This window comes from Mesitornis unicolor, unplaced genomic scaffold, assembly GCF_000695765.1.
Source record: "Mesitornis unicolor isolate BGI_N332 unplaced genomic scaffold, ASM69576v1 scaffold16683, whole genome shotgun sequence".
NCBI classification, from domain to species: domain Eukaryota; kingdom Metazoa; phylum Chordata; class Aves; order Mesitornithiformes; family Mesitornithidae; genus Mesitornis; species Mesitornis unicolor.
In genome coordinates, this window is record NW_010172737.1 from 2,587 (window position 1) to 14,350 (window position 11,764).

The following is an 11,764-nucleotide window of genomic DNA, read 5'->3' on the forward strand; positions in this document are numbered from 1 at the left end:
AGTTGGAATTCTCATCAAAATTCCTTCCTTGTACACCGTGTGCTGCTGTGCTATGAAGGCATCAGTAAGGTTTCTATGCTCTCCACTAGCTTTTGCTTTTAACTCACTTTAGGCCTTTGTGTAACAATCTCTGGCTTTTTACAGTATTTATGTACTTTAATATTTCTTAGAAACTGAAGCATCATCAAAAAATTTGTTTTTATAACAGTACTAGAGAAGGTTTGTGCTTTGTAACTGAGCACCACATTAAAAGCATATGAATTGCTTTTCCTACATTATAGTCCAGATAATTGCAGGGTCACTACGAATGATGTTGATTAAAATCTCTAATTCACAGTAAATTCTTCCCTGTTCTTTCAGTGGCAACTTTCCACTTGTAAAATGTTTAAAATTGTATGTTTCCGCATATATTTGATAGTCTAATCAACTAGATTAGATTCCAATTATACACCTTCCCTTAGCTGTACTGATAAACAAGTACGTTGCTAAAGAATTAAGGTGTCTCATCTCAGTCTTTCCCAGAGCTAATAGAAAATATTACTTGCTACTACAGATATTGTAAGGCTTAATTTTTCCAACACAAATGTATTATTCTTTTTTCTCCCTGCACTCGCTGCTCACCCGCAGAACGTCCACCCTTGAAAACACGAGGTGCACCGGTTTGCCAGCTTTAGAACTGGGCCAAGCAGGTGCCTGCAAAACCCCAAGCCTGCCTCATTCCGGAGGCAAAGGGAAAGGATGAGTAGGAAGTTCAGTGTGTCTCTCACTCCTTTAAATTAATTGGTCCACAGTTGAATGGATGACAGCACAGTTACACATCCACGAGCTTTTGGAAGTAAACGAACACAAACCCGAGCCCCCTGATACAACCTGTGCAGAGCCCCTCTTGAAGTGGGACGCGTAACAGCCCCGCTTGCCACAGCCAGCATAACAGCTCTGCTCTGCAGCCCCTTCTGCATGGAGACGTTTAAGACGCTGCAGTCAAACAACAAATGCAGAATTAACTCAGCCCTTGGACACTACACCTGAGCCTGTAATAACCCTCCAGGCAATGTTCTGCTTTTCACTCATACACAGTTAACATGCACGACATCAGCTTTTGGCCTCCAATTTAGCAACTTTCTTTTAAAAAGCACGTTATTTTGAGGAGAGTAACGTCACTTACTTGTAATGGTTAAGTACTGAGCCAGATTAAAAAAAAGGCACCAGTTTATATTTCAAATAATATTTGAACGTGTATCTAAGCGTCCTTTACACTCGAGTGTTAAAAATGCAGATCCCGTGACCTCAGTGTAGCTGAAATGTGATTGAAGGCCTTTGTTTTTGAACTTTGGTCAAAAGGGCTAGAGATCCTGTAACGTTTTTCCTCCCTTTAGTTAAGGCGGGAAAAAGAGGCCATAACCTGAATTGTGCAGTGAATGAGGACTGAAGGCAGCCGTCTGTCCCCATGGAAAGCAGTGGGGAGCAGGTAAGATGTGCCGCATCTCATCAAATGGTGATACTACTTTTTCCTCACCCATAGGATGCCACTGCTGTGGATTTCCAGGTCCCCTGTGAAAACTGCATCATGCTGCTTTTTTTTTTTTCTTTTTTAAAGAGTGGCATTTTCTCCCCTCTGTGCTACATTAGCCACAGACAGGTTGGCGTGTTTCTGCCATCCCCAGAGCTGGTCAGTGTGACAGACCAGAGAGCAGTTCAAGTTTAACATCAACATCCAGCTCTCGGATATTTACCAAAGCCGGAAGTGAAGCAGAAAAAAACCAAACCAAACAATTATTAAGGAAGGAGTTTCCAGAAAACAAGATTTGAAAAAGAAAAGGATTAAATAACCAACCAAGGTCTGATAGAGTTGAGATGGAAACTGAGAACAGAATGATGTTCTGACCCACAGATTATTGCCACATGGTTAATTCTAACACAGCTGAATACTAAGTTATAGATTAACCCAGTGCTCCCTACTTTTGTGACAGAAAGCTTGTCCTAACGCTGCAAACTACTGCTTTACTTTATGTAATGCAGTAAAGCACTGTAGTTTTAACACACAGGAAAAATAATTACCGACACACACGTTTATGCATGTATTTCTTGGCAATAGCCAGAGGCAATATAAAGATCTACAAAAATCCTGAAACTCGTTTGTGAAAGAGCTATCTTCAGAAAAGTACTAGCAGCAAGACAAGTACAAGATTTACAGCTCTGTCTCTGCTGGGTTTCGGTTGTAACCCAAGGGAGGAGGGAAGGACACCTCGGAGGGACCGCGATGGAAGTGCAACCCTTTGCCTCTGCCTTGTCAGCAATCAGCGAGTGCCAGCTGTGGTTGTGGTCCAAGACAAACAGTCTTCCAGTTGTCTGCTTGTACTATTGCACATCACCAGCTTGTTGCTACAGTAAGAACAGAACTGACAGCTCTTCTCTAAGGAACGCTACTGTCAACGAGACTACGCAAGCAACTTTTCTTTTAAATATCTGGAGATGCAGTCTCAGAGTCCCAAAAGCACACCAGTCTGTAAGCTAAAACACAGTACAATACAGATCATCGTTGCTGCTGGGGTACATTGTCATCACTGAGTCTGAAAAATGAGTCTCACCAGAATATGACGCCCAATTAAAATTAAAAATCTGGAGTCTAGAAACAGTTTCAACAGTTAAACTTCAACATCCTCCCTTCTCAAAACAGGAGGCTGTTGCATTGCACTGCAGTCTGTGAGGAAGCTCTGGTACCACATTTTTGTACTCTGATTTCAGTCCATTCGGTCAAACTGACCCGTGTTAAAAACACACGCTTTAATTGAAATCAATGTGCTTTATCCAGAAGAGGTCCTGCATTTAGATATTGAAAAATGAGGGAGCACAGTCCAACACTTGTGTTCTATTAAAGCTTTTATTAGCTAGTTTAGCTTTTCCTCACATATTTTTTCCAGAATTCCTCTAACAGTTCTTAATATCAGAATAAAGAGTTAAGTGTTCAAGTGAAGTTATGGAAGAAAAAAAAAAAGAGCAGCAGCAGTTTGGCAATAACTCCTCAAATCACTGCCTGCAACTTATTTATGCCTCCTTCTTCTCCAGTAAGATTTTGTGCAACTCATCTGCATCCTCACTTGTTTTCACCCTTATTAACATAGTGACAGCAACAGCTGGATTCTTCTCATCAATCGGTGGATTTGGAACACAAACTATAAGAACATTGTTTTTTCCCGTTCTTGTACATGGCATCTTGGGTGGAATTAGAACATTCAACAGTATGTTTCCTGCATGTGAGGAGGAAAAAAAAGGTCAAAAAATGACGATTAGCAATTTTTCAGCTTTTACTGCAATACAGCTGTTAGTATACTTACTAAACAGGGATATAAGTTTGTGTTTGGAAGGAAGGCAATTCACAGATGTCACAGATACTTGTCTTATTCCTCCCTAAGCGGATGCTCATGGCCACCGTTCTCACATTTCTTTACTCATTAGGAATGAGGAAATCTCTGATAATACTCCTTTATTAAAGGGAGCAGTCTGAAGAATATCAAATTATAGTAGGGACACGCAGGAAAAAGGGAAGGGGATAAGGGAGAAGCAGCAAACGAAGAATCAAGTCACAGTGCTTAGTTTATGCTTATGCGAGTTACTCATTCTGACCATCAAGCACAGTTCATCAGCAGAAGCAAGAAGTTAGCTTTAACACACATCCAGACACGTTAATCTGAAACTGGACTAACTATGGTAGAGTCAGTACTTTGTATCCTCAGATCGTACAACCCATCTGGTGTGGTCCACCACCAGGTTACTAACAACAGCTTTATGTCAACTTGTTAAATTGCACGGTGAGTTTGAGAGCTTTGGTATTAGTGGTCTATTAAAACAGTTGCAAACAAACTCAAATCTGCTTCCACAGAAGATGCACACATTTTGTAAACCTGGTAAACAGTTCAGAACACGGTAGTAGTATTTAGGGAAAAGTCAGTCTTCGCCTTCCTTTCCAGTTCAGTTTTTCAACACAGTGAGATTTTAGGAAAGGATTATAGCACTGTGTGAAGATAGCAAAAAGGAAAGTGTGCATCACTATGACTGCAGGAGCTTCAAGAAACCAGCGCTTGGAAGCACCAAGCTGAAATGTCTTGGTGTATGAGCTGAAGAAAAAGGAAAGATTTCCCAATACATCACCTCAGATGAAGGCAGAGGGAAAGTAAATCAACATCATGAAAATTAGCATCAGCTGAGTAAAAATCAAGACTTGGGTTAAAGAGTGGGTGATATGGAGAAATCAAGTTCTCATCTGCTCTATGCAGCACATTCAAATCCCTGAGGAAATGCTGAAAGCACTGACAATTGCCGTACATCTGCCTTTGGTTTCACTGCTCTGAACTGCCCTTTACCTGTCAAACCTTCACCACTGAAAGACGTTAATGGTTTAGAAGTGACTAACACAGGAGTCCCAATCCCAGCAGGTATCTGAAAACTGCCCCTAACATGCCTGCAGAGACTTCATACAGACTTGCTGGAGTGCATTATAAACTAAAAGTGAGGTGAGATTTAGTCTCACAGCTGCCTACAGTGCAGCATGGCTTTAGTCCTCAGGTCTTCTACAAGCATAGTATTTATTCTGATTTATGGAAGTTCTCAAGTGCACGTGAACTCCACGTGCAAGTTTGTTGAAATTAAAAGTGTAGCAAAGTTTCTCAACAGTGAGTATCAAAACACTGATTTGCACAGTTTGCGCGCACATGTTTTTTCAGCCAGAGTATTACACCTTAAAAACTTTAACACATCAAATCTCCCTAACTTCTGAAAGCAAAGGAACAGTTAGGGGTTTTTTTTCCTCTTTGATCAGTGTTGTATGTGCTAACGTTCATCTCAAAAGATGTTCTGAGGTCACACTACAGGTTACTCAAATTCTGTAGATTCAACCTACCATTTCTGATCCAACTGAAGTTAGCTAAAACACAGCTCAACAGCTGGACTTCAGCATGCATTTTAAGAGCAATGTATATAACAAAACTCCGCATGCCTGGTCTATATAATGCTCCCCTTTACTCCTAAGTACCACAGATGTCTGCCCATGTGGCCAACTATTTACATACTTAGGATGAATTGCAGACAAATGACTGTTGGCCTGCAGCTTAGCCCAAAATTTGTTCCTCTTCATTCATCACACCCAGTACAAGTACACTTCACTGAGGATCTCAAGCCATTGAGATGGCTTCAAAGCCACTCAAGAAGTCAGGGATAGAGAAAAGCTACCTAAAAAAAGGGCAGGCAGAGGGAGGGAGAGGAAATGCCCAAACATACACCATAACTTTTTACTGCCTTGCACTGCTTCACGTGCATTATTTTGTAATACTCAATTAAAGGCATACAATTACTTGTTCAATACTTAAAGTTATTTTTAAAAAAAAAGTAGAAAGTTTTTCACTAATAGCAGCTATTACGGTGTGTAATAAAAAAAATCCTAATGCTTAGCTGGGAATGTCGCATCAAGACTTGCTACCAGAAGAAATGTACTTACCTAAATTAGTATCTGCTCGGACTAGGAGTTGAGTTTTTTCATTTCCTGCTGGTTTTAAGTGTAATGTTCCTACACCTTTTTCTTTAAATTCATTATCCTTTTTGTAGAACAGTTTGCACCTGTGAGAAAGAACAACAAAAAACCAAGCTTGTTTGTATTTAGTCTCTACATACCTGCACAAAGACATCTCCTAAATACAAACACACACATATGTAGGTATACATCTGATTCAAAGTTTCAAAATAATCAGGAGTTAACACACTGTGAGTAGCATAAATCTTTATTCTTCTTGACCTCGTTTCATGTGCTAACATATAGTACTGCCAGTTCAGAAAGAGAAAGTTAATTATTTCTTTCAGTACTGAAATGACAAATGTATTCCTTTCAGGGAAAAGTAAAATGCACAGCAACTTGTACTCGAGGTCTACAAGGAGTAATAACCAAGCTACTGTTTAAAAACACTAATTACAAAACCGTAAGAACTTGCTGTATCATTCTGAAGTTATAATAGGACTTTTATGTAAAATCTAAAAATCTTTTTTTAAGTGCACCTCTAATATACCTAATGCCATTCTTCATAAATTAGCACATACCTTCTCTCAAATGAGAGCAAATGAGTTTCTGTATAAGGACAAATTCTGTGCTAAGTGTTAAGCAGAGATGCAATTACTTGGACTACTGAACATGCTTTGAAAAACTGCTTCTGGTAAAGCAAGTCATTCTGAACTTAAAAGTACAACTTGTTCACTCCTTCACACAATAGTCAGCATTATCCAATTGAAGAGTCTTATTTTAGGCTGCGCAAATAGCTGAGCACCTGACTGATTTTTCAGAAGCACAGTACATTATTTCCCCGGTACAAGCCCTACAAGTTAAACTTATAAAACCTGATGAAGGCAGAAACATCTTCATTTCTAAAAAACTGATCACAAGTAGAACACAAACTAGCTCTTAGTGCTGTGTCCAAGACAGACAAGAATTTTAGTAAGATCTTACACATTTTTGTCTGTAATTAACTTTTTGCAAGTGGAACTTCATATTCTATATATGGCTTCCTAATAAGCTATGTTAACTAGGAAGTCAAACACATCATTATTTATGCACTGCAATAGTGAAGAATAGCAATATGCAGGTGTCCATTTTATTCTCCAAGTTATAATTTTATCCACTATTCCAAGTTAAAGTCACTTACTTCTTTGAGTAGAAAGCATCATCCTCTTTTATTTCATTAACAATGACTTTTGGTGGCTCTTCTTCTTCCTCTTCTCCTCCTTTAAATAAAAAGTTTCAATATGTTAATGTTGGGAGCATATGTCCCTCAACTGCTAGGATTTCTAGCAGCTTAGGTAAAGAGCAGAGTAAAACTGTCAGGTAGTATGTAACTTCACTGGCCTTGCAGTCTGTTAAATGAGATGTATGAAGTTGTTCTAAATCTTATGCATTTTACTGAAGGGATCTCTTGATAAACCTACTGGGAAAAGCAGCAGGACTGAAATGTCCTGCAGGCTTAAAGATGAACATACCAGTTGCTTTAAATTTCATTTTTTCCAAGTCTTGTATTCAGTTAAAGAATTATTTTCTATTACAGAAAGTATAAACCTGACAGAAATACATAGGTTTTGATAACCATATGCTTTTAGTGTTACTTAAACAGTATGCAAGACTGAGGTATTTCTAGATTAGTGGTACAGTTTTGCACTTTCAAATTCAAGAATAATTGTGATCTAGTTCAACTTCATATCACTTCACCTTTGCAGTATTCTTAAAGTCAGGTAACATTCACAGCTTACCATCAAAATCATAATTTTAAATGGAATTTACCTTTATCATCACTACTGCCACTTTCTGTCTGAGTTTCCAATACATTGGTGGATACTGCAGGAACAGACTTAGCCTGATTCGTGTCTTTTCCAAACAATCCTGAATTCCCAGGAGAAAATGAGAAACTACTAAGTGTTCCTGAACCAAGGGAACCCAAAACAGAACTGTCGACACTCTTGCCAAAATTGAATGAGACGGCTGATGTAGCTCCTAATGATGGGTCTTTTTTCTCTGATGCAGTTTCAGGTTTTTTGTCCGAGGTATCCTCAGTTTTGTTGTTAAACAAAAATGTTGATCCTTGCTGTAGCTTTGAATTCCCAAATGCAGAAACAGCCTGAGAGCCAGGTGTCTTGTTGCTTTCATTTTCAGAGCCGCTATCGCTACTGCCTCCATGTTGCTGTTCAATATTTGCTAAATACTTCTCGTAGTCTCTAAAGATGGGTGTCAGGTCACAGAGTGGGTTTGTGTTTACGTGCTTAACTATCCAGTCACGCACAGAGCAGTTTAAAGCTGCCAACTGTTTGTGGTAAACACCAGAGCTGCAAACTTTACTCTGAGCATAGCCAGATGAGGATGGTTGGCTGCCACCATTAGCTTTTGGGCTTGCAGCCGCCTTCTCAGTAAAAGCAGTAGTAGTAGGACCATTTGACATTGTGGAGCCTGTTAGAAGAAAAACATGGTTTAGAACATTTATTTTTTTCCCCAGAAAGCAGAGTTTTCATAAATGCATAACTAATGTTCTCTGTTTCTTTATCAAGTAACTCATTCTTGCTCAGTTATGTACCTTCTCTTGGATCAAAACACCATGCACCAGATACTGTGGTACAAGTAGAAAAACAATGCTGTGAAACAGACCTACGCTCGCTGAGTTTAGAAAAGTTAGTTATTTCAGGAATAGACAAAGTAGATAGACCACACAGTTGTATTTAAAAAAAAATCCAAAGAAATCTTGTACAGAAAAATATTGAAAAAATAAAAGTTCTGCGTTTCACCAAAACCCCCAAATATCTTAATTCAAGCTTTACCAAGCTGTAACAGTTATTAAAACAAAATACTCAGTTCTCTCACTAAAAGTGCTTTAAAAAAAAACTCCCAACACACTAACCCATGAATCTGCATGGTTTTGAGTGGTTTCCATATAAAAAAATGTAATAAGCAAATTAAGAAAATCCTCATTAACTATTTCTCCTAATTTAGTTAAGCTCACTGAAATCTTGGTTACTTCAAACTCTATCATTTCTATTCTGTGGCATGCCGACTCTAAAACAGTGCGGCATGGTTAACCTTTTTGTGTCTCCAACACACAGGGACAGAACTAATACTCTTCAGGGACAACCAAAGCATGAGACTAGAGTTAGAACTGCCAAAATATTTTAACTGTCTTAAAATGCAGATATAAATGTAACAGATAAAATTCTAGTAAGATTGTTTGCAATTTAAAATGTACAGGGGAAAAAAGGTTAAGACTTCAGTTACGCAGCACGTGTTTATCAAGAACTGGAAAAACACAGAAAAAAGACCTTAAAAAAAAAATCACACAAGGAAACTGCAGTCCTACTAAATGGACACTTTCCATTAGCTTTTTTTCCCCTTCTTGATTAAATTCAGCAAATTGGGACAATTACTTAAGTGGAACATGTTATGGAGAGTGTCTTAGGCCAATGTCTTCCATTCTCATTTGTGCCTATAAAGCTTTTACCTCCAGTATTTTATCAAATATGAATTGAGTCTCCACCTCTTAAAACTGCATGCATTTGATAACTTGTTCCTCCAGCAGTCTAAAATAATTTTGAGAAATAGCATCTCAAAACCTTTAAACAGAACTACAAGGTTGTTTGGATTTGTTTTTTTTCCACTATTATAACAACCCTAGAGATATGATGGCTGAATTTGTTGATATATGTATGCTTATTTAGAACTTACCAAATGCTGATTGTGTTTCAGAGGTGGTCTTTAAACTGCTGAAAGAAGGAGTGCTAGAGACACTGCTGCTTCCATTAGACAGCCCTTCTAAAGGCTTGACTGCTGCACCATTACCAAATCCGCTGAAGCCACCTCCTTTTCCAGAAGGCAACATAAAACCTTTAAACCCTTTAAAAGCTCCTCCACTTTCAGACTGGGGAGAGAAAAAAGAAAAAAAGAAAGACGACAACCAATTATATATGTCTCCTCCACAAAAATCCTATCCCCACTTGATATTCCCTTTATTTTACCCTGGTTTAGTGTGTCATTTTGTGCATTACCTTAAGCCAGCTATGTAAACAAAGTTAATAGCTTCCTTATGACACATATTGCTGCTATTTTTAAAGGACTCAGATGTCTGGTATGAAAATAAACTAGATCTAGGAAGTGGATACTAGGAAGTTGTTCAGAACAGCGGATGTGTTTGACTACCTATTTGACATTCATAGCATCTTGTTTGTTTTCAGTAATTACAGAGCGATATATAACTCCAGGCTTACTTTCAGCAACTTTTAGCATTTACAATCGCAATTAGAGTCCAACACTTCAAGTCACTCATCAAAGCAGCATACTTTGTAGTCACCAGTGTAGTGTTCTAGTGATTTGCCCAAAATAGTCTAATGTGGCTGATGGGAGAAGACAGACTGTACTTGATAACGTAGTATGTACACTTTCTGCAGCCTTTTCATTACCTAGTTCTGAACACTATCTTTACTATACCGTAAAATAATATGGTTGTTTCTCACATCTTTTTAAAAGACATAGTGTGATTAACATGCAAATAGGCACTGGCACTTTTAGGTACTACATATAATGTCTTCGGAGGTAATGAGCACTTATTACTGGAAGTGGACTTTCAATGTGTTTGGAAAGCCATCAGAAGAAAAGGTGAATTCCTTTTGAGTTTCATCTGCTCTTGCCACTGAAGAAATAGCAAAACTCATGAATTTAAGGTTCTATTCCAGTATCTGGCCTTGTGGGTATGGGCTCTTTTTGTTTCCCTTTGTCCTTTACCTTTTCCGCTCTGGTCCTGTTTCTCATTTTCAGCTAGCTATTTTTATTCTGTCTCTCTTTGATCAGTCCTACCTACCTCTCTCTCTCTGGACATTCAAGTTAAATGCAGTCTTTTTCTTTGCAGCATTCTGCTTGCTCCATTTAAGCATAAAAATAAATTTCAAGTTTACCTTTTTCTAAGTATTTACAGGTTTCTTATGCAACCTCAGCTGTCCTGCCATCTCTTCTGCTTTTTAGACTTCGCCCAGCCTATCCTAGCTCTTCTTTCCAGCTTTGTTCTCTAACAGCTGATTTCCAACCTCCAATCCTCCTTCTACAATCATCCGGTCTACTTTCTCAACCAGTTCTAGTCTGCTCACTCCATTTGCCCCTGAATCTCTCCTGTTCAAGCTGTGGTTTATTTCTTGCATCACCTCTTCCCAGTACAATCCTTCAAGTAACTGCATTCTCTAACATATTTGTGGTTAAAACTACTATAGGTCTAAGTGGGACAGGACAGCTTCCTCATTTATATTGCTTGGACACCAAAAGGAAAATCAAAAATACATGAGAACTATTTAGCCCCTAACTGTGCCAAGTCCCATTCAAACCAGAAGCAATTTGAGTGGTAGGTTTTCTGTCCTATTCTAACGTGATGCTTGTCCCATGGAAAGAATGTTTCATAGAAAGCACCTGTCAGGGATTTTTGAAAGGACTATAGTTTAGTTGGACTGGGTTAATGCTTTCACAGGGACTAAACCTGTAACAAAGGTCAACTTTCTTTCAATTCTCAATTTGTTACTGCAAAGAGTAGGTGGCACTAAAGCTCTTCACTGGGGAAAGAGAAAAAAAGCTGCAGTATTCTTAAAAGACATTTTTCATTCTCAGACCAGCTTAATATTTTGGCTTTTACTTATTTAGCATCTGCCTGAGACATTGCTCAGCCCTCCAGTATGGGTAACTAGCAACTTTCGATTTCTAGGCTTCCATCTCTGCAAAGAATGAAACTGAAGCAGTTCAAATGCTATTTTACCTACCTGTAGAAGACAGTGTCTGAAACACTCCGTATTTATACTTTAAAAATACACCTCTCTTCACTCAATCAATACTAGCATTACCCAATTTTTGTTCTACACTTATTCTTGTTATGAACCAGTAAGTAAAAATTAATTTGCATGTATGAACTGACTAATTGCATATACCTTCTAAATGATAGCTTTATACAGTATTATTACAAGCCCAAATAAGTAAAAACCTGAGCACCAGTATTGTACTTTGCAACTGAGTCAAACTCTAACACTAATGCTCAGTGATTACATTACCTCTGATCCAACATTTCGGCGCTTTGCTTTTTTAATAGCTCTGTTCTTCAGGACTTCCTCGCTAGCTACTGAGAATGTTCCCACCTATAAGAAGTAGTTATGGAATCATTAGTGAAATTCTCAGAATGCATAAAGTCATCATAGTCTGAAGAGATGGCTGACAGCAGCTCTTCCG

The 11,764-nt window shown here is 38.4% G+C and overlaps 1 protein-coding gene across 1 annotated transcript in view; it reads right to left on the reverse strand.

Annotated features, from left to right (window-relative positions):
- Positions 1 to 2,836: 2,836 nt before the first annotated feature.
- The window catches only part of NUP50 (nucleoporin 50kDa), a 10,444-nt gene continuing 1,516 nt past the window's right edge, over positions 2,837 to 11,764 (reverse strand). The window contains exons 2-7 of the mRNA XM_010180509.1: positions 11,590 to 11,673; positions 9,236 to 9,428; positions 7,313 to 7,972; positions 6,684 to 6,762; positions 5,492 to 5,610; positions 2,837 to 3,248 (exon numbers count right to left, since the gene is read on the reverse strand). Of these exons, the coding sequence (XP_010178811.1) occupies positions 3,046 to 3,248; positions 5,492 to 5,610; positions 6,684 to 6,762; positions 7,313 to 7,972; positions 9,236 to 9,428; positions 11,590 to 11,673 (1,338 nt within the window). The 3' untranslated portion in view covers positions 2,837 to 3,045. The remainder of the gene's footprint in view (positions 3,249 to 5,491; positions 5,611 to 6,683; positions 6,763 to 7,312; positions 7,973 to 9,235; positions 9,429 to 11,589; positions 11,674 to 11,764) is intronic.